We start from the raw sequence: 27,153 nt of genomic DNA on the forward strand, positions 1-27,153 counted from the left end.
AGCGGTCGTGCAGCCCACATCGTGTCCAATACACAACTGGGACAACACAGTTTTCAACCCGGGCACCTCAGAAAAATTAAACCTTTTTTTTTTTAATGGTTTTTTGGTTTTGGTTTTACAACCAATTACACAGATATAGCTATTATTTGACGTAATAGCTGGTGGCAGAGTGGCAGCAGAAGGTAATTCTGTGTACCCTGGCAGTGGGAAACACAGACAGACAGCAGCAGCAGCAGGAGGAATGGAGGAGTAATTATGTGAGCAGCTATTGTTTGACGTAATAGCTGGTGGCATAGTGGCAGCAGAAGGTAATTCTGTGTACCCTGGCAGTGGGAAACACAGACAGACAGCAGCAGCAGCAGGAGGAGGAATGGAGGAGGAGCAGTGTGAGTGTGGCAGCAGGTAGGCAGCGTGACATAATAGCCCTGGTACCTAGCGGTGATACCAGGGCTGTAAATAAACACAACAGGAGGTCCCAGACAGCGGTCGTGCAGCCCACATCGTGTCCAATACACAACTGGGACAACACAGTTTTCAACCCGGGCACCTCAGAAAAATTAAACCTTTTTTTTTTTTAATGGTTTTTTTAGTTTTGGTTTTACAACCAATATAGCTATTGTTTGACGTAATAGCTGGTGGCAGAGTCGCAGCAGAAGGTAATTCTGTGTACCCTGGCAGTGGGAAACACAGACAGACAGCAGAAGGGCAGTACACAGCAGCCCACTGTAGGTGTAAAATGTGTGGCTGCAGGCGACGTAATAGTCAAAGTGAACCAGGCTGGCTTAGTGAGCAGGAGCCAGGAGGTGGTAAAGGGTGGTAAGGCACATTAACGATGGTTCTAAGTTCCGGCAGCCAGTTCATGTCCCCCTCTCGCCGACAACAGGGGCCAGGAACTCGCCTTCCACCCACGCCTGGTTCATCTTGAGAAACGTCAGTCTGTCCACAGACTTGTGAGACAGACGTGAGCGTTTCTCGGTGACCACGCCACCAGCTGCACTGAAGCAGCGCTCGGACAGCACGCTGGAAGGGGGGCAGGACAGCACTTCCAGGGCGTACTGCGCCAGCTCGCTTCCAGATCTCCAGGCGCTTGACCCAATACTCCATGGGATCAACAGGGGCATCGCTGTCAAGCCCGCTGTAGGACCCCATGTAGTCAGCCACCATGCGGGTCAGGCGCTGGCTGTGACCGGAGGAGGATGCTGCTGCATGCACCTCCTCTCTAGTCACTGCTGCCGGAGCCTCTACAGTCCTGTAGAGCTCGTGGCTGAGAGATAGCAGGTCTGTGGGGCGCTTGCTGCTGGATGCAGGCACCTGCTGCTGCCTCTGTGCTGGCTGCTGGACAGTGGGGGTGGAAGGCTGGGGGAAGGCTTCCTCCAAGCGCTCAACAAGGGCCTGCTGCAAGCTCCTTATTTGTTGCGCTGGGTCTCCTCCTGCAGGCGGCAGGAACTGGCTCAACTTCCCCTTGAGGCGTGGGTCCAACATCATGCTGATCCAGATGTCCTCCCTCTGCTTCATCTGGATCACCCTGGGGTCCCTGCGCAGGCACCTCAGCATGTGCGCTGCCATTGGGAAGAGGCGGGCCACGTCTGCTGGCACATCGACGGCAGTGCTGCTGTCCTCATCCTCCTCCTCCTCCTCTGCCTCGTCAGCCTCATCCTCTCTCCACCCCCGCACCAACTCAGCTGCACTGTGCTGCTCCCCCTCATCAGCAGCAAGGTCAGGGACCTCCACCAAGTCCTCCTCCTCCTCCTCCCCCTCAGAGGTGGACTGTGCAGCTGCTTGCCGCTCCTGCTGGTCCAAGGCTGCCGCTCCCTGTTCCAGCAAAGCATCGAGGGCCCTGTTCAGCAGACAAACCAGGGGCACCCACTCGCAGACCATAGCATGGTCCCTGCTCACCATGTTAGTGGCCTGCAGAAAGGGAGCCAGCACTAAGCACACCTGCTGCATGTGCCTCCAGTCATCATCGGGGACGATGGACGGGATGTTGCTGGTCTTGTCCCTTCTCTGAGCGGCGGAAACAGTGGCCAGGGCAAGGTACTGGTTGACAGCGTGCTTCTGTTCAACCAGACGCTCCAACATCGCCAGGGTGGAGTTCCAGCGAGTCGGAACGTCAAGGATCAGCCGATGGCGTGGCAGCTCCAGCTCCTTTTGCACGTCTTCCAGGCTCGCACAGGCTGCAGCCGAGCGCCGGAAGTGACGCACAATGTTCCTTGCCGTTTCCAGCAGTTCGCCCATCCCCTGGTAGGTGCGCAAGAACTTTTGCACCACCAGGTTCAGCACGTGGGCAAGACAGGGGATGTGGGTCAGGTTTCCCCTGTCTATTGTGGCAACCAGATTGGCCCCATTGTCGGCCACCACCTCTCCGACTCTGAGGCCTCTGGGGGTCAGCCAAATCCTCTCCTGCTCCTGGAGTTTGGCCAACACATGGGTTGCCGTCAGCTTGGTCTTCCCAAGGCTGACCAAGTGCAGCAGCGCTTGGCAGTGGCGGGCCTTCACGCTGCTGCTGAGGCGGGGGGTTTGGCCAGGTGTGCCGGAGGATTGCAGAGGATCGGAGGAACCTGCTGCAGTTCCCCTGACCCTGCGGGGTGGCACCACCCACTGTGTTGCTGCTGCTGCTGTGCCCGCTGCTGCTCTCCCATCCTCACCCCCTTCCACCAAGCTGACCCAGTGGACAGTGAAGGACAGGTAGCGGCCTGTCCCGAAGCGGCTGCTCCAGGAGTCCATGGTGACGTGGACCCTTTCACCAACCGCATGCTCCAGCCCTCACTCCACATTGGCCATCACAAAGCGGTGCAGTGCAGGAATGGCCTTGCGGGAGAAAAAGTGTCTGCTGGGGAGCTGCCAGTCTGGGGCTGCGCAAGCAAGCAGCGCACGAATGTCGCTCCCCTCCTGCACGAGCGTGTACGGCAGGAGTTGGGAGCACATGGCCCGTGCCAGAAAGCCGTTCAGCTGCCGCACGCGACGGCTGCTGGGAGGCAGAGCCCTAACCACCCCCTGGAAGGACTCGCTCAAAAGGCTCTGGCGTGGCCTTTTGCTGGCACGGGAATCAGCAGACACAGCGGAGGAGGCCACTGAGGACTGGCTGCCAGAACAGGCCTCAGTGTCGGCGGCAGGAGTTGCAGAGGGGGGAGGAGCAGTGCGTTTCTGCACTCCTGCTGGTGCTGCTGGAGGAGCAGGAGGGCGGGTGGCTGCTGTTGCTGCTGCTGCTGCTGCTGAAGGCTGTGCAGTGATGGGTGTGGTGCCACTGCCAGCACCAGATGCCTTCAGCCTCTGGAACTCCTCATGCTGGTGGAAATGTTTCGCAGCAAGGTGGTTGATGAGCGAGCTGGTGCTGAACTTTAAGGGGTCTGCACCTCTGCTCAACTTCCGCTGACAGTGGTTGCAAGTGGCGTACTTGCTGTACACAGTGGGCATGGTGAAATATCGCCAGATTGGTGACAGAAACATCCCCCTACGGCATGGAAGCGCTGCTGCCTGTCTCCCTGTGGTGGTTGGGGGGGGGGCTTGGGTGCGGCTGGTGGTGGTACTGGCAGATGCTGCTGCTGCTGCTGCTGAGCCTGAGACACCAGCAGGCTGTGGGACCTGCCTACTGCTGCCAATGCTTGCAATGATGCGCCTCCTTGCAAGGCCCACAAGAGCATCCTCCTCCTCCTCCTCAGAGCTGCTGAGGACGACATCCCCTGGAGGTGGTGGCACCCAGTCTCTGTCTGTCACCGGGTCATCATCATCCTCCCCCTCCTGAAACATGTCCTGCTGGGATGATGACCCCCCAAACTCCTCTCCTGATGCATGGATGGGCTGCTTGACTGTCGCCACAGTCTTGCTGTCCAATCCCTCATCCCCCAAAGTGCCCATCAGCATCTCCTCCTCAAAATCGCCAACAACAGCAGACAATACCCTGATGGTGCCTGGGGTAAAAAGACTGCTGAGTGACAGGTCGGCGACTGACGGTGAACTGGCCTCCTCCCCAGGCCCTGCTGGGCGGCTGCTGCGAACAGGGGTGGTGGTGGTGGTGGTGGTGAGGGTGGAGGCCTCGGATGCAGAGCTGATGGCGCGCTGCTCATCCTCCGTCATCAGTTGCACCACAGTGTCTGCATGCTTTTCCTCAATGGGACGTTTCCGACCCGGCTGGAGGAAAATCGGAGCAGGTGCTACACGCTGCTGCTGCTGTGTCTCTGCAGCGTGAGTTGCAGATGCTCCTGCTGGGCGGCGCCCAAGGCGTCCACGGCCAGCGGCTATGGGAGGAATGTTAGCCACTGACGCTGCTGCTGCGGAACTGTGCATGGTGGCGCGGCCGCGGCCTGCCACAATGCTGCTCCCTCTCCTCCTGATTCCCTTGCTGCCCTTCCCCTTGCCCAAACCGCGCTGGCTGCCACTTCCAGACATCTTCGATGTTTTGGGCGTATAGACAAAAGTTTTTTAAAAGGGCGGGTGAAAAGTGGGGTACTTTAATGGAGTGGGTTGGTGGGTGAGGTGACTGAGTGAGTGTCCCTAGTACAGTAAGTAAGTAGTAACAGTCAGGAAGTACAACTAGCAGTTACAATAATCAGTAGTAATCACAAGTAAATTTAGTGTGTGTACACTACAGACAGTGAGTGCACGCACGCGCAAACACGCGCAGGAGCTAGCCTATGAACAGTGACTGAGTGAGTGTCCCTAGTACAGTAAGTAAGTAGTAACAGTCAGTAAGTACAACTAACTAATTACAATAATCAATCAGTTATCAGAAGGAAATAGAGTGTGTGTAGTGTGTGTACACAGACAGTGAGTGCACACACGCAGGAGCTAGTAGCCTATGAACAGTGACTGAGTGTCCTAGACTCCTAGTACAGTAAGAGTAAGTAGTAACAGTAAGTACAACTAACTAATTACAATAATCAATCAGTTATCAGAAGGAAATAGAGTGTGTGTAGTGTGTGTACACAGACAGTGAGTGCACACACGCAGGAGCTAGTAGCCTATGAACAGTGACTGAGTGTCCTAGACTCCTAGTACAGTAAGAGTAAGTAGTAACAGTAAGTACAACTAACTAATTACAATAAGCAATCAGTTATCAGAAGGAAATAGAGTGTGTGTAGTGTGTGTACACAGACAGTGAGTGCACACACGCAGGAGCTAGTAGCCTATGAACAGTGACTGAGTGTCCTAGACTCCTAGTACAGTAAGAGTAAGTAGTAACAGTAAGTACAACTAACTAATTACAATAATCAATCAGTTATCAGAAGGAAATAGAGTGTGTGTAGTGTGTGTACACAGACAGTGAGTGCACACACGCAGGAGCTAGTAGCCTATGAACAGTGACTGAGTGTCCTAGACTCCTAGTACAGTAAGAGTAAGTAGTAACAGTAAGTACAACTAACTAATTACAATAAGCAATCAGTTATCAGAAGGAAATAGAGTGTGTGTAGTGTGTGTACACAGACAGTGAGTGCACACACGCAGGAGCTAGTAGCCTATGAACAGTGACTGAGTGTCCTAGACTCCTAGTACAGTAAGAGTAAGTAGTAACAGTAAGTACAACTAACTAATTACAATAAGCAATCAGTTATCAGAAGGAAATAGAGTGTGTGTAGTGTGTGTACACACTACACAGACAGTGAGTGCACACACGCAGGAGCTAGTAGCCTATGAACAGTGACTGAGTGTCCTAGACTCCTAGTACAGTAAGTAGTAACAGTAAGTACAACTAACTAATTACAATAAGCAATCAGTTATCAGAAGGAAATAGAGTGTGTGTAGTGTGTACACACTACACAGACAGTGAGTACACACACGCAGGAGCAGCTAGTAGCCTATGAACAGTGACAGTGAGTGTCCTAGTACAGTTACAGCAGTATATAACTACAATACTAATACAATCAGTAGTAAAGGACAGCAGAAATACTGGTATAGATGAGAGAAATAAACAGAGGACAGGAGAGAACAGCTGCCCACACAGGCAGGCCCTGAGGCCTAAAGCTGTAAGCGTGCAGCAGCTGTCTGAGTCTCTCTCTATGTAACACAAAAGCTACTAACTAAAATACAATGTCTAACTAACTAACAACAATATAGGTGTGTATAGGAGGTGTATGTGAGCAAAAACGCTAGGTAAATGACCACAATAGAGCTCTTGCTAAGCCAAAGCACAAAGGAGCAACTCTCTCTCTGTACAAGTCTCAGGCAAGCACGGAGAAACCTAACATGGCGGCCGCTATTTATAGGGTAGGGGCTGGCCAGGGTCCCCCTCTGTGATTGGCTGCCGTCAGAGGGCCTGGGAGCCCTCTGATTGGCTCTAAGGACATCAATCTGGGCTATGACGCTATTCGAGCTCGGTACCGAGCTCGAATAGCGCCGGTTTGCTCGAATAGCTCGAATAGTGAATGGGCTATTCGAGTGTACTCGAATAGCCCATTCGAATAGCTACAGCTATTCGGAGCTCGAATACCGAGCTCGAATAGCTGAAAAAGAGCTCGAATATTCGAGCTACTCGAATATTCGAGCTCTGCTGAGCACCACTGCTCTAATTACACTACCTGATTGATGTATACACATGCAAGATGTTTTAAAGCACTTTAGGCCTCCAATTTAGCATGCAATGTGATTTCTGCCCTTAAAACGCTGCTTTGCGTCAAATCCAGATTTTTACCTGGGACTTTTGGCGTGTATCCCACTCCTCCATGCAAAAACTCAGATGTTAGACTCCTTGAAACATCTTTTCCATCACTTTTCTGGCCAGCATAAATGTTTCTAGTTTTCAAAGTTTGCCTCCCTATTGAAGTCTATTGCGGTTCACGAAAGTTTGCGCGAACCGAACTTTTGGCGAAGGTTCACGTTCGAAGTTTGTGAACTGAAAATCGGAGGTTTGATCCATCTCTAGTGTGTGTGTGGTATGTGTGTGGGGGAAGTAGGCATCAGAAAAGGAGGAAAGGGGGGGTGGGGGGTTTGATGGTTAGGTGTAAAAAAAACAAAATGGAATATTGGGGGGGTTAAGTGTCAGTAAGGGAAAGTTAGAGTTAAGCCTAGTACACTACAATTTTTTATTGGCAAACAGTATGCCTCCATCATGTAGTGTGAGAGCTTGCCAGAAGGATCAGCACACTCAGTGATATGTTGCTAAACTTTACGTTTTTTTTAATACAAAAAAGTTTCCATAAATGCAAGGAGTGCACATTTATCAGCTTGAAGATGGGCTGCTGCCCGAAACAGCATTAGGCCAGTGTCTGTCGCCATGCTTCGAGACACATTTTTTTCTGGGAAGTGTGCATCTTGGACTCTATTCCCTCACAGGCTCTTCATACAAGTTGGCCAGCAGGCATTTGATGGACTTTAGGTGTCTTTGGCGCCTATCTACTGCAAGTTGCTGGTCCTTGTTGTACATAAAGTATATTTATGGAAACTTTTTTGATTTAAAAGAGCTTAAAGTTGTGCATCATATTACTGAATGTGCTGATCCTTCTGCTATACAAATTGTCGATTGCCACCTAGTGCTCTGGTGGCTGGATCCTTGCACCTTACATACGACTAGGGGAGTGCGGCCAGATACCACTACTTTACTGTGTGACAGCTTGCCTACACAATGGCCTCCATTCACTAAGCTTATCTCCTGTCTTTAATAACTCTTCTAGAGTTGTTACCATGGTGATAAGGCATGTGGTATTCAGGAAACATTTTACCTCAGGCAAACCTAAAGTTAACTCTTCTGTCTTTAAGTGAACTCTTTAATCCTTAAAATAACTCCAGAGTTAAAGACAGGCTGCTCATTAACTGCGTGTGAAAATAACTACAGAGGAGGTAACTTAACTACAGAGGAGGTAAATTAACTACAGAAGAGGTAATGTAAGGAATGAAGAGATAAGATAACTCTCTTAGGCCTCAATTCACTAAGATCATGCTGGAGATAATAAGGAAAGAGAAAACTTACCTCCACATAAGAGAGAGTTATCTTATCTCTTCATTCCTTAAGTTACCTCCTCTCTGTAGTTATTTTACCTCCTCTGTAGTTAATTTACCTCCTCTGTAGTTATTTTCACATGCAGTTAATGAGCAGCCTGTCTTTAACTCTGGAGTTATTTTAAGGATTGGAGAGTTAACTTAAAGACAGAAGAGTTAACTTTAGGTTTGCCTGAGGTAAAATGTTTCCAGAATACTACATGCCTTATCACCATGGTAACAACTCTAGAAGAGTTATTAAAGACAGGAGATAAGCTTAGTGAATTGAGGCCTTACTGTGTGGAGGTAAGTTTTCTCTTGCCTTATTATCTCCAGTGAATTGAGGCCAATCTGTTCATAGTACCCAAAGCGAGTCAGCCTTCACACTACTTGGAGGTGGTAAAACTGGTCAGTGACTTGCCAATCAAAATTGGATGTTTGGATGCACCTTTAGGCATCAGGAAGAAATAAATCACTATAATATTCTCAAAAAACGTATATGTGTTAACATGCTAAAATGGGGAGTGTAATGGATGGCGGAGACACCGCCGCGCGGTCTGACAGCGAGGCGGCTGAGGCCGCGTTCAGACCGGCGGTTTCTCCGCAGCAGCAGCGTGCGCCTGATTTGTCTGAGCCTAGTAGTGCACACAGATGGAGAGCTACGTGTGCGCGCGCTGGGAGGCAGGACCTTTATGCCAATAGGAGGGGGATCAGCTGATCTGGACGATCAGCTGATCCCAGCGCAGCAGGCGATTGGTTGAATGGGACTGGGCGGCGCTGAGGAGCGCTTTGCTATATATACTTCTTCCCTGTCAGTGATTACTGTGTTATTATTGTGTTATTCTACAGACTAGTTCCAGGGTGTTGAGACCACGGACCTCACACCCAAGACTAGGGATACTGTGTTATTATTGTGTTATTCTCCAGACTAGTTCCAGGGTGTTGAGACCACGGACCTCACACCCAAGACTAGGAATACTGTGTTATTATTGTGTTATAGTTCAGACTAGTTCCAGGGTGTTGAGACCACGGACCTCACACCCAAGACTAGGGATACTGTGTTATTATTGTGTTATAGTTCAGACTAGTTCCAGGGTGTTGAGACCACGGACCTCACACCCAAGACTAGGAATACTGAGTCATTACTGAGTTATTCTTAGACCAGTTCCTGGGTGTTGAGAACACGGACCTCACACTCTAGACTAGGCGTATGCTTGATATCTGTTATGACCTATTGCTATCCTGACTTTCCTTCTGCTCTCTGATTCGGTACTTATGCACATCTGATTACTTGTTGCCAACGCTGCCTGTCCCTGGTTACTGTATCAGCCTTCTGTCTCTGTACCTAATCTGCTCGTGTGTTGCCGACCCGACCTGGCCGACTTCTCTTACTGTCTGCAGAGACTCCCTGTCTCTTAAAGGGACCTCTGTGCAATCCAGGTGTCCTTTGACTGCCGTAGAGTCTGATTCCCAGCAGTCAGGGAATCACTGGCTCATATACTGTTACATCAAACACTTACACTTTGTCAGGTGTCCAGAGGTTAGTTATACTTGTATTATTGGTGATTCTGCAGATCATCAATAATCAGGTATACATCTGTATTGTTGGTGATACTGCAGATCATCAATAATCAGATTCTCTCTATGTGCCGACACCGCTCGTTACAGGGAGACTGATTAATATTTTCCTGAAATTCAACAAAAGTCAATATTTTTCTATCACATTTGAAACAAGTAAAATAATAAAGGCGAGCCCCACTGTTAGGTCACCACTAGAATAAGCAGTTTCCCTGCATGTGGCTCTGGTTCATGTCCTGTGGGCACAGCAGTAGCAGCAGGCACGGTGGGCGGGACCAGTGAAGGAGCAGGTGAGATTTGTGGGGCTCGGTATGTCCCTGCTCGTTTTTTTTTACAGATCAGGACTGCAACGTGAGCCCCGGGCTGCAGCAGCACGCCTTATATCTCATTATACTCTTTGGAATCAATTTGTCACAGGAAATACTTTGCTGAGAGGCGCGCTGTGTGAGCGTCACACCATCCTTATAAAGACATTATTAATGACTTTCGTAAAAGTATAAAAGTACATTAGAGTTCTGGGAAGCAGCTGTTATCATTTTCCTGGAGAATTTATAAAAAAAAATCCATTTAAAAAAAAACAAAAGACAAAAAACAAAACAAGAAAACTAAACCCCCAAAGCAAACAAAATAAAAAAGCCAAAAACCAACCAAAACAACTATTTAGTTCAGCTTTATATTTCTTTTGGGGGAACCTCCTCCCATTATACTTTCCTAACTGACTCCTAACTGGCTCTAAAGTCCCCCCTCCAGTGGCATAGCGATAGGAGATGCAGAGGTTGTGACCGCACTGGGGACAGCCCTCCTTCATCCATCTTATTAGCTTTGTATTGGGTCTATGCTGGCAACGAACACCTCTATATGTGCATTGCATAGTAATAGTCCTTAAAGTGGATGCGAGATAAACTTTTACTCATTGCATAGTTGTGTTCCTTTCATATAGTTTATAAGGCATTCCTCAAGCCAAATACTTTTTTGTTTTTGTTTTAATACTGTAATTCCCTATAAACTAAACAAGCCTCACCCACAGCTCCTTTTGTGCCTTGGCACTCTAAGAGCAATGTAGCAAGGGCTTATGGGAGCTCAGTCTGGGCAGGAGGAGGAGGTGTTACTAGCCATAGATTTCAGAGGCAGAGGGGAGGAGGGAGGTGGAGAGGGGAGTAAGCTGAGGGCTGGAGATGCTATCAGTGTGCCTGTGTAATGTGACATGCAGAACATGGCTGCTGTCATTGTATCACAGGAAGAAATAATCACATACAGTTGAAGCTGTTTGCAGCTAGATTTGCTGTGCAAACAATCTACATTTTAGATAAGATATATAGACAAGTTACTTGTTATAGTAGTTAGTTTTTCACCTCGGATCCGCTTTAAAGAGAAACCGTGACCAAGAATTGACCTTCATCCCAATCAGTAGCTGATACCCCCTTTTACATGAGAAATCTTTTCCTTTTCTCAAACGGATCATCGGGGGCTCTTTATGGCTGATATTGTGGTGAAACCCCTCCCACAGTGTGATGTCAGGACCATGATCCTGGCAGTTTCCTGTCTGTGAACCTTGTTGCATTGTGGGGAATAACAGCTGTTTACAGCTGTTTTCAACTGCCAAAAAAGCAAGCAGCAGCTACATCACCTGCCAGCAGTAAAAATGTCACCATGTGATAAATGTCAGAATGTAAATCAGGGAAAGGAAAGCTTTTACAATGAGCAAACACTGACTAAATTATCCTCTATAAAACCCAAGTGTCTCTGCATCCCATGTCCCTGTGTGTGTGTTTTGTTGTACTGCGCATCTGCAGGGAGGGACGCAGAGACAATGAAGGGGAGGAAGGGGCGGGCGCGAGTGTAGGCGAGTGCACTCGTGCGGCAGGCAGGTGTGCGCATGTGCACGGCAAGCGCGCGGTGACAGACCTAGCCCGTTTTTAAATGGGCTAAGGTCACTAGTTTATGCATAATTATTGTAAAAATGAAGTACTTTTTTATTACATTATTTTCATTATTTTTTTTTTAACAAACTGTTACCTTACTCTGATTACCCCTCTTTGATACTGCATTAGTAGAATGTAAAACTTACACCAGGGCCCCAAGCTCCTTAGTTACGCCACTGCCCCCCCTCAGTACTCCCGTCACACCTCAGATACCACAATGATTTATGCTAGGCGTACTGTCCAGAACTGCGCTGAGAGTTGGTGTTTCATCGAGTGTCACCACGACAAGGGCACTATGATTAGAGTGTAAGATTGGGGTCTCTGGGATGCACACAGGGGATTGTTGAGCGGGGGAGAAGCTGAAGCAGCGCCAATCAGAGATGATGCAATGATGTCGTTTTAAAGGGAACCTGAATATAGTAAAAAAAAAAAAAAAAAAAAAAATATTCACTTACCTGGTGCTTCTGTCAGCCCCCTGCAGCCGCCCTGCTGTGCCCACGCCGGTCCTCAACAATCCTCCTGCTGTGGCTCAGTTTCGCTTTCTCCAATCGCCGTCTACTGCTCCTGCACGGCCCTAGCCGCGCGCATCCTCGTTAGCGCTCCCGTCACCGAGATCGTCCTGCACAGGCACAGTAAAAATGTTCTCCTACTGCATCTGAATAGGACAGGCGCAGGTACCGGGAGTGTGAACGAGGACGCAGTGGCCGTTGACTTGCAAATCTGCGATACCGAAACTGCGCCATGGCAGGGGTCGGAGGATCGTTGAGGACCGGTGTAGGCACAGGGCGGCTGCAGGGGGCTGGCGGAAGCACCAGGTAAGTGAAACTCTTTTTTTTTTTTTTTACTACTTCAGGTTCCCTTAAATCATTGTTCAGACAGGTGGAGAGGTCACATGACCCGAAGATTAAATTTCTTTATGGTATGTGAGGACAAAGGTGGTAGTGATAAGAGGGAAGGAAAAGACAGGCCAATATGTGCCCGGGATATGTGTGTATGGTGCTGGTTACAGAAGTGAATGGCCAGTATGTGCGGGGTTAAGGGAGGGTAGAGGGATAACTGTCCACTACATGCGGGGGATGGGTAAAGAGGCGTACGTAATAAAAGGGCGCGCGGAAATTTGAGCGCCAAAGAAAGCCAATAGTAGAATATCTGTAAGTTTACAGATATTCTACAATTAAAGTGTAAAGAAATAATATAAAATATTGGTATTTTTCACAATATTTTACTATAGCTAAACCTAACCCTACTCCCACACAGAACACTCCCCCCGAAACCTAACCACCACCCCCACAAACACCCTACCTGACACCTAACCCTCCCCCCCGCACAAATACCTTTCCTGACACCTAACCAACCCCTCCCCCGCACAAATATCCTTATTGACATCTGAGCCTGACCACTCCCCCTCAAACACCCTACCTGATGCCTAACCACCAGCCAAACTCCTAGCCTTGACCGCCAAACCACCAATCGCCACCCCTCCACCGCCAATAGCCACTCCAGAAATCATAATGTTTCAGGTACTGCATATTGAAATAGCAGCATTGAGGGCTAATAAGGGCTCTCGCTATTTATATGGGGCGCCCACATTTTCTCTCATTACCGCTATTTCAATGGGAGCCTATGGTGATGCCAAAATTTACACCGATAGTGAGCGCCCAAATTGCCTGCTCTGGATAAAGAGATGACAATTCAACATGGAGCCAGTTATCCCAAATCCCACTTCATCCATCCATTCTGATCACCTTGCCTATATGGAAGCAGTCGTCAGCTGACATGGCACAGCCCTGGTTTGGCCTGTATTGGAAGCTGCGGTGAGACCGGGGTCCGCTCTGGAAGACGCCTCTGGCCAGATCCTTCACGTTCAGGGAATAGACATCCTGCAGCCTCATCAGAGCCTTGGCTGCCCCTTCCACGTCTTCAAATATGGGCAGGTGCTTCTCCACCTTGTCATAGCCGTCCTTCAAGGCTGGAAAGACAACAGAGGGATCAGCACTGCCTGGTGGCAGCATGTGACACTGACAACACAGAGATCAGCACTGCCTGGTGACAGCATGTGACACTGACAACACAGAGATCAGCACTGCCTGGAAAGACAACACAGAGATCAGCACTGCCTGGAAAGACAACACAGAGATCAGCACTGCCTGGAAAGACAACACAGAGATCAGCACTGCCTGGAAAGACAATACAGAGGTCAGCAGCACTACCTGGTGGCAGCATGTGACACTGACAACACAGAGATCAGCACTGCCTGGTGGCAGCATGTGACACTGACAGCAGAGACACTGGCAGTGTTGGACTGGGAGATGGTGAAGCTGAGGAAATCCACTTGCTGGCCAAGCAGCAGTAATCAGGTGTTGCTGCTCATAGTAAAGACTTGCTGCAGGTTTCTATTAGGAGTGATAACACAGGGTTACTGCTGCTTGGCCAGCAGGTGGATTTCCTCAGCCTTTTCACCTCCCAGTCCGACACTGGACACTGGCAACTAGCAACCTATACTAAGCGGAGAATCATGTGTACTTTGTAGGCACACACTGCATATAATGTGTATTTTTTAGGCAAATACTGCACATGCACAGTAGCGTACAGCTTAGCAAAAGAGACCTTTCAGAAATCCCCCCCTTGAAAATCATATTTCCCTAGCTTTGGCCATATAGAGTATGACCTCCCCCTGTAATTAGTGATGCTCTCCGGATCAAATACCGGATGAAATCCAAGTGGGTTTCATTTGGATTTCATTGTAATAATTAGTGTGCCTGAGTGTGTGTCAGGGGGGTTAAACTTGGTAACAGTAAAAAAGGGCGCAGGAGGCTAGTGGACAAATCGGGGCCATTCACTCCCATAATAAATATTGTTTAATGGGCGCCTGATAGGAAAAAAGGGCGCCGGAGAAAAATAACGTTTTAAAAGCGGCGCCCGGAGACTTAATGTTTTATTACTGCTTCTCATGATTACACATTATTTAATGATTTATACATTTTTTAATATTATTTTTAAACGAAAAACAGTACAATATTTTTTTCAAACATTATTTTTAAACGAAAAACAGTACAAATTTTTTTTTTACATTATTTTTAAACGAAAAAAACCGCACAATATGTTTTTGAAACGTTATTAATGCTTATCACAGGGGGGTCTTAGGTTTAGGCACCAACAGGGGGGTCTTAGGTTTAGGCACCAACAGGGGGGTCTTAGGTTTAGGCACCAACAGGGGGGTCTTAGGTTTAGGCACCAACAGGGGGGTCTTAGGTTTAGGCACCACCAGGGGGGTCTTAGGTTTAGGCACCAACAGGGGGTCTTAGGTTTAGGCACCAACAGGGGGGTCTTAGGTTTAGGCACCAACAGGGGGTCTTAGGTTTAGGCACCAACAGGGGGGTCTTAGGTTTAGGCACCAACAGGGGGTCTTAGGTTTAGGCACCAACAGGGGGGTCTTAGGTTTAGGCACTAACAGGGGGGTCTAGGGGTTAGGGGTAGGTACAGGGAGGGTTACTTAGGCACCAACAGGGGGGGTCTTAGGTTTAGGCATCAACAGGGGGGTCTAGGGGTTAGGGGTAGGTACAGGGAGGGTTACTTAGTAATTTTTTTTTAAACGTTATTATACGTTTCACTATTTAAACGAAAGATTAACGTTTTTACAATTGCCGATTTAATGCACATTATTTAATGATTTATAACTTTATAAAACATTAATTTTAAACGAAATACAGTACAATACATTTTTTAACGTTATCCATGCTTATCGTTTAAAACCCCGCGCCCTTTTTTCCCAGCGCCCCTTTTTAACGTACGCTTTAAACTTACCCAGAAGCCGTCTTCTTTAACCTGTCCCACACTGCATTCCAAGCCGCGTCACGTGACTACAACGTTTCCTCCTACAAACCAGAAGGAGGAAGCGTAGTAGTCACATGACGTGGCTTAAAACGCAGCGTGGGACACGTTAAAGAAGACGGCTTCTGGGTAAGTTTAACGCCCCTGACACACACACACACTCAGGTGCACTAATTATCCGGATGAAATCCAAATGAAACCCACTTGGACTTCACCTGGTGCTCATCACTGCCTGTAATGTCCAAATCATATGGCCACTGTGAACCCTCCGGTAGAAGCCTGGCCTCTCCTCCTCACCTCTGATGTTGTCGCTGGCCTCCAGACTGCTCACCACGTTCATCCATTCAGACTGCAGCCGCTTCAGCAAGGTGTAGGCAGAGATAGGATCTGACACTGGAGCATGAGCCTTTTCGTGGAATTCCCTCACTTTATCATGGAACCTAAAAAATGTAATAGCACAATGGGTTACACCACACATCCCATCATTTCAGAACACTTGTGCAGGCGTGGCTTTTCACTGCAACTGTGTAACAACAGTTCTATGAGAAACAACAGGTCACTTCCCCTGGCTGGTTTAACAGCAAAGAGGCCCTGCAGTCAATTATTCTGGATACCCACTTTTACGGTAATCGTCCTGGTTTCAGCATCAGAAACACTTCCTATACCTATATATTGCTGTGTATTGGTATGTAGGCCCGCCCTCCCAGTGATGTCACCGCCTAGGCTGATTAGCTATGTGGAATTCTCCTCCCAGAGCAGATTATTATTATTATTGATTTATAAAGCGCCAACATATTCCATGGCGCTGTACAAAGTAAGAAACAAACATGGGGTACATAATAATACAGACAATGGTGTACACCAATATACAAGATACATAATTAGTGACAAAATACAAAGAATGATACAAAATACAAATTATAGAATTGGTAATGTCAGTGATAAAATTAACATTATGAATAAAATGTATAATGGTTATCAAGACACAAAAGGGGGAGAGAACCCTGCCCTTGCGAGCTTACAATCTAAAGGAAATGGGGGGGGTGGGGGGGTGGGCAGGAGGAGGGTTAGTATGCAGCAAATATATAGAGGCTGTGTGTTTTAGGATACCTAGTATGAGTGCAATTTGGTCTTAGTACAAAGGGAAGTGGCCTAAGGTAGCGCATATGCTTGTCGGAACAAGTGTGTTTTTAGAGAGCGTTTAAAGGCAACAAAGGTTGGCGAGTGACGGATGTGTTGTAGGAGGGCATTCCAGAGGAGGGGTGAAGCGCGTGCGAAGTCTTGTAAACGTGAATGTGAGGAGTTGATTCTAGAGGAGGACAACAGAAGATCATGTGCCGATCTGAGATTGCGATTGGGTTTGTATCTGGAGATTAATGAGGATATGTACCGGGGGGAGAGATTGTGGAGAGCTTTGCAGGTTAGGGTTAGGAGTTTGAACTGGATCCTCTGGTTAATTGGCAGCCAGTGAAGAGCTTGACAAAGAGGGTCGGCAGAGAAAGATCGAGAAGAAAGATGAATGAGACGAGCAGCTGAGTTCAGTAGCGACTGGAGCGGGGCCAGTTTGTTAGAAGGTAGTCCACAGAGTAGTATGTTGCAGTAGTCCAGACGAGAAATTATAAGAGCATGTATTAACATTTTGGTTGTGTCTTGAGTGAGAAAAGGACGGATGCGAGATATGTTTTTGAGTTGGAGATGGCAGGAGCTGGTTATGGAGTGAACATGAGGAATAAAAGAGAGAGATGAGTCGAATATCACCCCCAAGCACCGAGCTTTGGGAACTGAAGTTATGGGAGTGTTATTAACATTTATTGTTACTTCAGGCAGGGAGGTGGAGAGAGACGGTGGAAAAATTATTAGTTCCGTTTTACTCATATTAAGTTTTAGGAAGCGAGAGGACATGACGGAGGATATAGCAGACAAGCAGTCAGGAACACGTTTAAGGAGGGAGTTAAGGTCTGGGGCAGAGAGGTACAGTTGTGTATCGTCTGCATAGAGGTGGTATTGAAACCCGAATGACTTGATTAAATCATCAAGACCATCCATGTAGATGGAAAAGAGGAGAGGACCAAGGACAGAGCCTTGGGGAACCCCGACAGACAAAGCATGAGGAGAAGAGATCTGATCTGAGTAGGAGACTGTGAAGGACCTTCCAGAGAGGTAGGAAGATAACCATGTGAGAGTAAGGCCCTTTATTCCGACATTTGAAAGTATTTGTAGGAGTAAGGTGTGGTCGACAGTATCAAATGCTGATGACAGGTCAAGAAGGATGAGTATGGAAAATTGACCTTTGGATCAGTGGCGTAGCTACAAACCTCTGGGCCCCGATGCGGAATCTGGATGTGGCCCCCCCCCCCACGGCAACAACAGCCCCCCCTCCCCCGGCAACACCCGACGCACACACATATCCGAATCCCTATAGCCAGCTATAGGTCCCCCCAGTATAGGTAGCCAGGCATAGGTACGCCAGTATAGTTGCCCCCGGTATAGGTTAGCCAGGTAGGTGCCTCCAGCATAGGTAGCCAGTATAGTTGCCCCCAGTATAGGTTAGATAGGCAGGCGCCGCCAGTACAGGTTAGCTAGGTGGGTGCCTCTAATATAGGTAGCCAGAATAGTTGCCCCCAGCATAGGTTAGATAGGTAGGTGCCCCCAGTATAGGTTAGTTAGGTAGGTGCCTCCAATATAGGTAGCCAGTATAGTTGCCACCTGTATAGGCTAGCTAGGTGCCCCGAATACAGGTTAGACAATTAAGTGCCCCCAGGTTAGATAGGTAGCTGCCCCCCAGTATAGGTTAGATGAGGTAGGTGCCCCCCAGGATAGGTTAGGTAGCTGCCCCCCAGGATAGATTAGGTAGCTTTCCCCCAGGATAGGTTAGAGTAGGTAGCTGCCCCCCGGATAGGTTAGAGTAGGTAGCTGCCCCCCAGGATAGGTTAGGTAGGTAGCTGGCCCCCCAGGATAGGTTAGGTAGGTAGCTGGCCCCCCCAGGATAGGTTAGGTAGGTAGCTGGCCCCCCAGGATAGGTTAAGTAGGTAGCTGCCCCCCCAGGATAGGTTAGGTAGCTGCCCCCCCAGGATAGGTTAGGTAGCTGCCCCCCCAGGATAGCTTAGGTAGGTAGCTGCCCCCCAGGATAGGTTAGGTAGGTAGCTGGCCCCCCAGGATAGGTTAGGTAGGTAGCTGGCCCCCCAGGATAGGTTAGGTAGGTAGCTGGCCCCCCAGGATAGGTTAGGTAGGTAGCTGGCCCCCCAGGATAGGTTAGGTAGGTAGCTGGCCCCCCAGGATAGGTTAGGTAGGTAGCTGGCCCCCCAGGATAGGTTAGGTAGGTAGCTGGCCCCCAGGATAGGTTAGGTAGGTAGCTGGCCCCCAGGATAGGTTAGGTAGGTAGCTGGCCCCCCAGGATAGGTTAGGTAGGTAGCTGGCCCCCCAGGATAGGTTAGGTAGGTAGCTGGCCCCCCAGGATAGGTTAGGTAGGTAGCTGGCCCCCCAGGATAGGTTAGGTAGGTAGCTGCCCCCCAGGATAGGTTAGGTAGGTAGCTGGCCCCCCAGGATAGGTTAGGTAGGTAGCTGGCCCCCCAGGATAGGTTAGGTAGGTAGCTGGCCCCCCAGGATAGGTTAGGTAGGTAGCTGGCCCCCCAGGATAGTTTAGGTAGGTAGCTGGCCCCCAGGATAGGTTAGGTAGGTAGCTGGCCCCCCAGGATAGGTTAGGTAGGTAGCTGGCCCCCCAGGATAGGTTAGGTAGGTAGCTGGCCCCCCAGGATAGGTTAGGTAGGTAGCTGGCCCCCAGGATAGGTTAGGTAGGTAGCTGGCCCCCCAGGATAGGTTAGGTAGGTAGCTGGCCCCCCAGGATAGGTTAGGTAGGTAGCTGGCCCCCCAGGATAGGTTAGGTAGGTAGCTGGCCCCCAGGATAGGTTAGGTAGGTAGCTGGCCCTCAGGATAGGTTAGGTAGGTAGCTGGCCCCCCAGGATAGGTTAGGTAGGTAGCTGGCCCCCCAGGATAGGTTAGGTAGGTAGCTGGCCCCCCAGGATAGGTTAGGTAGGTAGCTGGCCCCCCAGGATAGGTTAGGTAGGTAGCTGGCCCCCCAGGATAGGTTAGGTAGGTAGCTGGCCCCCAGGATAGGTTAGGTAGGTAGCTGGCCCCCCAGGATAGGTTAGGTAGGTAGCTGGCCCCCCAGGATAGGTTAGGTAGGTAGCTGGCCCCCCAGGATAGGTTAGGTAGGTAGCTGGCCCCCCAGGATAGGTTAGGTAGGTAGCTGGCCCCCCAGGATAGGTTAGGTAGGTAGCTGGCCCCCCAGGGTAGGTTAGGTAGGTAGCTGGCCCCCCAGGATAGGTTAGGTAGGTAGCTGGCCCCCCAGGATAGGTTAGGTAGGTAGCTGGCCCCCCAGGGTAGGTTAGGTAGGTAGGTAGGTCGCTAGCTGCCCTCTCCCTCCCTTCCTCTCCCCCTCAGATGCAGAGTGCGCAGCGCACGGAAGCGCTGTAGGCGGAACTCACCTCCGTCCCTGCGCTGCTGGTCTCCTCCCGCTCTGTATAGATGTTGTTACACACTGCTTCCTGTTTAGCCGGAAGCAGTGTGTAACAGCAGATCTATGCAGAGCGAGTGGAGACCAGCGGCGCTTGGAACGCAGGCAGGTGAGTTCTGCCTACAGCGCTTCCGTGCGCCGCGCACTCTGCATCTGAGGGGGGGGGGCCCGGGGAGAGGTCGGGCTGCCCTCCGCACGGCTGCAGCTCCCCCCTCCCAATAACGCACGCAGGGATCTCCGAGTCCAAACGGACATGGGCCCCCCGGGCCCCTCCCCCGCCTCTTCAGGAGACGGGCCCGGTCGCCGAGGCGACCGTTGCGACCACAGGCCCTACGCCCCTGCTTTGGATTTAGCTGTAAGAAGGTCATTGGCCACTTTAGTAAGGGCTATTTCCGTGGAGTGGTTAGAGCGAAAGCCAGACTGGAACTGATCAAGTAGGGAGTTAGCAGATAAATAATGGCTTAATTCTGCATGTATATGGCGTTCAAGTAGTTTGGATGCAAATGGGAGAAGTGACACTGGGCGGTAGTTGGCAAGTGTGGTAGGATCTAGAGAAGGTTTTTTAAGTAGTGGTGTCACAACAGCTTTTTTGAGTGGGGACGGAAAGATGCCAGTAGAGAGGGACAGGTTAAATAGCGTTGTTAGTGCAGGAAAGAGAGATGAGGATAGCTGCGGAATGAAATGGGAGGGAATAGGATCCAAAGAACAAGTGGTTAGATTAGCTTTGGCAATTACAGAGGAGAGAGAGTGTTCAGAGAGTGGAGAGAAGGCAGTTAGATTACAGTCAATGAGAGGTGTGGAGGTGGGATTTGAGGGCTGCGTGGAGAATTCACTTCTGATTTTGTCAATTTTATCAGTGAAGTATGTTGCAAATTCTTCAGCTGATAAGCAAGATGAAGGAGGAGGAGGAGGGGGATGGAGAACGGAGTTGAAGGTGCTGAACAAGCGTTTTGGATTGTGTAAATGGGCGGATATTAGGGAAGAAAAATAGGACTTTTTTGCCACAGAGAGTGCATTTCTGAAGTTGTTCAAGGCAATTTTATATGAGATGAAGTCCTCACTTGTTTTACTTTTGCTCCAACGCCGTTCAGCTACTCTAGAGCATCTTTTTAACTGTTTAGTGGTTTTGGTCATCCAGGGTTGGCGACAGACACGGTGAGGGCGGGCATTGACGAGGGGGGCGAAGTCATCCATGACTTTTGTAATGGAGCTGTTGTAGTGTATAGCAGCCGAGTCTGGGTCAGTGAAGGATTGTGTGAGGAGAGGTGCCAGGGCATCAGAGACAGATTGCATGTCTAGATTGCGATAGTTTCTGTGAATATGTGAGCGTGTTTGTGCCAGGGTGGTAGGAAAAGAGGAGGAGAGAGAGAAGCTAAGTGGGTTATGGTCAGAGATTCAGGGCTGATGCATACCAAGAGCGCTTCTGAGCGCCTTTAAAAACGCTAGCGCTTAGAAAAGCCCTTGGCTAGTGTATTTGAATGGAATGGATCACACCAGAGCGATGTGATTTTGAGGCGATTCAGCCTAAATGTTAAGTATAGGAAAAGTGGAAAACCGCTCTAAAAATGCTATAGCAGAGCGATTTTCCATTTTGCAAAAGCTGCACAAAAAATAAAAAATCTCCAAGCCCAAATGCTCCAAAAATCGCTAGGCATAACTAGAAAATTACTAGGCACATGCCTGGAATCGCTTAGAAAAATCACTTCTAAAAACACTTAGCATTTGGGATTACGCTAGCGATTGTTGGTGTGCACTGGCCCTCAGGTTGCAGAGCTGGGACAAGGTCCTCCAGTACCCAAGGCTGAGACACCAAAGTGCGCCCCTCCATCCATCCCACCCCATCCGTCACACACTGATTGCTACTAGACTGTTAGTTATCTGGCTTGTAGTCACTGCCATGTATCCCTTTTCTTATTTATCTCTGCTTCAAACACAATAGGGGAATGATAGCTGAGTGAGTTGTGCGCCCCCTACTACACTGCGCCCGGAGGTTGGAGCCTCTCTCGCCTCTGCCTTGGTCAGGTTGTGATTACTCCTGCATACCAATGTAGTCAATTTACATGAAATTGTATGTAAGTAACTTATAAATTGCATGCAGTTTTTTTTTTTTTTTGCAAACAAAAATGAAATTTCTGTGCATTTACACTGACTTAGATTAAATGCAGTTCACACGTGCAGCATGATTAAAAAACGCAGAGAAACCGGACCGGAAAATAAAGTAAATAATTAAATTACCAAAAAAATTTGCACAACAATGTACGTCAAATGCGGTGCCATTGACTTGCATTAGATGGGCTGGGGGAGATCGTTCCAAAGGAGAGGTGCTGCTTTTGAGAAGTCCTGATTTCGGGAGTAAGAGGAGGTGACTAAGCTAGAGGACAAGAGGATCTCCTGGGAGGAGCGAAGGCTCTGAGTGGGATTGGGAGATAAATGAGGAAACGTAAGGAGGTGACAACGTACGTAGAGCTTTGTATGATACGGTGAGATGTTTGAACTGGATGCTTTGGGTAATTGGTAACCAATGGTGAGATTGGCAGAGAGGGGCAGCATCAGAGGAGTGGGAGGAGAGGTGGATGATGCGGGCAGCAGAGTTCAGTACGGACTAGAGAGGTACTCCCCATTGGCAGCCTCATCTTCCTATACATGAATTCTTCCTCCATATCCTACCACCCCCCTAGACAGTAGCCGCCCAAGGCCCGAGCCTGTGTGCCCTTTGCAGAAATCTGACCCTTATTACAGTCATATCAGTGCAAAGCAGCTTGTTAAACTACTTGGGCTTCTATGGGTGAGCAAAGATACAGCTGAAATCTCAGGCTAAGCTGAAAATACATTTTGCATCATTATCATGAATGCAGGAATGATCTTCGAGGCGTTCCCTGTAAATTGCTTGCAGTTGTGATTCTTAGCTGATAGATGTTTTCTCATTCTTGGCCTCCCTGACATCAGATATGTGGAATCTGAGACTTTGGGGGTGACTCATTGCTGCCTGCCTGATCTGCGGCGTGAATAATAAGCTGCTCAGCAGATGGACTCGCATGCGGCTCCGAACCGAGTTGTGACTAATGATGATGACGCATCTGTAGTCCGCAAACCGTCTAGCGTTTTACTTTTGAAGGATCCCAGAGCTGCAGAAGGTGCTGCGATACTTGTCAGGACTCTGCGGATCACAACCGCCCACGTGTACCGCTGGAGAGTGGTCCCTAGGGATGGTCAGTAGTGCCCATTTCTGATTCCCTGGAGATTCCAATCTCCACCAATGGCACTTTCCACTTTCCGTTTTTCTGATTTTGCAATTTTTCAATTTCCAAGAGTATTTTATTTGTCTTTTTTTTTGCAGCAGAGAATGAAAAAATGGCAAAAAATAAATAAAAAAATTAAAAAATGAGAATCTTATGATTGGTCTAAAAGTGCTGCGGTACTCCGATCTTGCAGAAAAAAAAAATCAGCATTCTCTGATTGGTTTCGAATGCTTCCGAGTTCTGTGATTTGGCTAAAATCACCAAGTTGCGGTAAATTGGATTTCTGTGGAATAACGATTTCCGAAATGCAGATATTCGATTCCGCAGAATTTGAATGAGCATCCCAACATGTAATCCATACATGTAAAATGTAACCCATACATGTAAAATGTAACCCATACATGTAACATGTAACCCGTACATGTAGCATGTAACCCGTACATGTAGCATGTAACCCGTACATGTAACATGTAACCCGTACATGTAGCATGTAACCCGTACATGTAGCATGTAACCCATACATGTAACATGTAACCCGTACATGTAGCATGTAACCCGTACATGTAGAATGTAACCCGTACATGTAATATGTAACCCGTACATGTAGCATGTAACCCGTACATGTAATATGTAACCCGTACATGTAACATGTAACCCGTACATGTAGCATGTAACCCGTACATGTAATATGTAACCCGTACATGTAGCATGTAACCCGTACATGTAATATGTAACCCGTACATGTAACATGTAACCCGTACATGTAGCATGTAACCCGTACATGTAGCATGTAACCCGTACAAAACAACTGGGTTCAATCGTAGTGAGATATCACAATTCATTTGTACTCTTCTTTTATATTATATACGTCTTAGATTAAATGCAGTTCACACGTGCAGCATGATTAAAAAACGCAGAGAAACCGGACCGGAAAATAAAGTAAATAATTAAATTACCAAAAAAATTTGCACAACAATGTACGTCAAATGCGGTGCCATTGACTTGCATTAGATGGGCTGGGGGAGATCGTTCCAAAGGAGAGGTGCTGCTTTTGAGAAGTCCTGATTTCGGGAGTAAGAGGAGGTGACTAAGCTAGAGGACAAGAGGATCTCCTGGGAGGAGCGAAGGCTCTGAGTGGGATTGGGAGATAAATGAGGAAACGTAAGGAGGTGACAACGTACGTAGAGCTTTGTATGATACGGTGAGATGTTTGAACTGGATGCTTTGGGTAATTGGTAACCAATGGTGAGATTGGCAGAGAGGGGCAGCATCAGAGGAGTGGGAGGAGAGGTGGATGATGCGGGCAGCAGAGTTCAGTACGGACTAGAGAGGTACTCCCCATTGGCAGCCTCATCTTCCTATACATGAATTCTTCCTCCATATCCTACCACCCCCCTAGACAGTAGCCGCCCAAGGCCCGAGCCTGTGTGCCCTTTGCAGAAATCTGACCCTTATTACAGTCATATCAGTGCAAAGCAGCTTGTTAAACTACTTGGGCTTCTATGGGTGAGCAAAGATACAGCTGAAATCTCAGGCTAAGCTGAAAATACATTTTGCATCATTATCATGAATGCAGGAATGATCTTCGAGGCGTTCCCTGTAAATTGCTTGCAGTTGTGATTCTTAGCTGATAGATGTTTTCTCATTCTTGGCCTCCCTGACATCAGATATGTGGAATCTGAGACTTTGGGGGTGACTCATTGCTGCCTGCCTGATCTGCGGCGTGAATAATAAGCTGCTCAGCAGATGGACTCGCATGCGGCTCCGAACCGAGTTGTGACTAATGATGATGACGCATCTGTAGTCCGCAAACCGTCTAGCGTTTTACTTTTGAAGGATCCCAGAGCTGCAGAAGGTGCTGCGATACTTGTCAGGACTCTGCGGATCACAACCGCCCACGTGTACCGCTGGAGAGTGGTCCCTAGGGATGGTCAGTAGTGCCCATTTCTGATTCCCTGGAGATTCCAATCTCCACCAATGGCACTTTCCGCTTTCCGTTTTTCTGATTTTGCAATTTTTCAATTTCCAAGAGTATTTTATTTGTCTTTTTTTTTGCAGCAGAGAATGAAAAAATGGCAAAAAATAAATAAAAAAATTAAAAAATGAGAATCTTATGATTGGTCTAAAAGTGCTGCGGTACTCCGATCTTGCAGAAAAAAAAAATCAGCATTCTCTGATTGGTTTCGAATGCTTCCGAGTTCTGTGATTTGGCTAAAATCACCAAGTTGCGGTAAATTGGATTTCTGTGGAATAACGATTTCCGAAATGCAGATATTCGATTCCGCAGAATTTGAATGAGCATCCCAACATGTAACCCATACATGTAACATGTAACCCATACATGTAAAATGTAACCCATACATGTAGCATGTAACCCATACATGTAACATGTAACCCATACATGTAACATGTAACCCATACATGTAACGTGTAACCCATACATGTAACGTGTAACCCATACATGTAAAATGTAACCCATACATGTAGCATGTAACCCATACATGTAACATGTAACCCATACATGTAACATGTAACCCGTACATGTAACATGTAACCCGTACATGTAACATGTAACCTGTACATGTAACATGTAACCCGTACATGTAGCATGTAACCCGTACATGTAACATGTAACCCGTACATGTAACATGTAACCCGTACATGTAACATGTAACCCGTACATGTAAAATGTAACCCGTACATGTAGCATGTAACCCATACATGTAACATGTAACCCGTACATGTAACATGTAACCCGTACATGTAGCATGTAACCCGTACATGTAACATGTAATCCGTACATGTAGCATGTAACCCGTACATGTAGCATGTAACCCATACATGTAACATGTAACCCGTACATGTAGCATGTAACCCGTACATGTAGCATGTAACCCGTACATGTAGCATGTAACCCGTACATGTAATATGTAACCCGTACATGTAGCATGTAACCCGTACATGTAATATGTAACCCGTACATGTAACATGTAACCCGTACATGTAGCATGTAACCCGTACATGTAATATGTAACCCGTACATGTAGCATGTAACCCGTACATGTAACATGTAACCCGTACATGTAGCATGTAACCCGTACATGTAGCATGTAACCCGTACATGTAACATGTAACCCGTACATGTAGCATGTAACCCTTACATGTAACATGTAACCCGTACAAAACAACTGGGTTCAATAGTAGTGAGATATCACAATTCATTTGTACTCTTCTTTTATATTATATACGTCTTATATTAGCAATAAATGTAAATACATTTAGGTATACAGATCAGGTCAGGATTAGCCCTCCAATATGAGGATAGATTGGTTTCGAATGCTTCCGAGTTCTGTGATTTGGCTAAAATCACCAAGTTGCGGTAAATTGGATTTCTGTGGAATAACGATTTCCGAAATGCAGATATTCGATTCCGCAGAATTTGAATGAGCATCCCAACATGTAATCCATACATGTAAAATGTAACCCATACATGTAAAATGTAACCCATACATGTAACATGTAACCCGTACATGTAGCATGTAACCCGTACATGTAGCATGTAACCCGTACATGTAATATGTAACCCGTACATGTAGCATGTAACCCGTACATGTAGCATGTAACCCATACATGTAACATGTAACCCGTACATGTAGCATGTAACCCGTACATGTAGCATGTAACCCATACATGTAATATGTAACCCGTACATGTAGCATGTAACCCGTACATGTAATATGTAACCCGTACATGTAACATGTAACCCGTACATGTAGCATGTAACCCGTACATGTAATATGTAACCCGTACATGTAGCATGTAACCCGTACATGTAATATGTAACCCGTACATGTAACATGTAACCCGTACATGTAGCATGTAACCCGTACATGTAGCATGTAACCCGTACATGTAGCATGTAACCCGTACATGTAACATGTAACCCGTACATGTAACATGTAACCCGTACATGTAGCATGTAACCCGTACATGTAGCATGTAACCCGTACATGTAATATATAACCCGTACATGTAGCATGTAACCCGTACATGTAATATGTAACCCGTACATGTAGCATGTAACCCGTACATGTAACATGTAACCCGTACATGTAGCATGTAACCCGTACATGTAACCCGTACATGTAGCATGTAACCCGTA

General features: G+C 47.8%; 1 protein-coding gene across 1 annotated transcript in view; it reads right to left on the reverse strand.

The window, feature by feature from the left end:
• The window catches only part of P4HA3 (prolyl 4-hydroxylase subunit alpha 3), a 134,979-nt gene that overhangs the window by 74,093 nt on the left and 33,733 nt on the right, over window positions 1–27,153 (reverse strand). The window contains exons 2-3 of the mRNA XM_068264688.1: window positions 15,537–15,679; window positions 13,154–13,377 (exon numbers count right to left, since the gene is read on the reverse strand). Of these exons, the coding sequence (XP_068120789.1) occupies window positions 13,154–13,377; window positions 15,537–15,679 (367 nt within the window). The remainder of the gene's footprint in view (window positions 1–13,153; window positions 13,378–15,536; window positions 15,680–27,153) is intronic.

Source organism: Hyperolius riggenbachi, chromosome 2 (genome assembly GCF_040937935.1).
Source record: "Hyperolius riggenbachi isolate aHypRig1 chromosome 2, aHypRig1.pri, whole genome shotgun sequence".
Lineage (NCBI taxonomy): Eukaryota > Metazoa > Chordata > Amphibia > Anura > Hyperoliidae > Hyperolius > Hyperolius riggenbachi.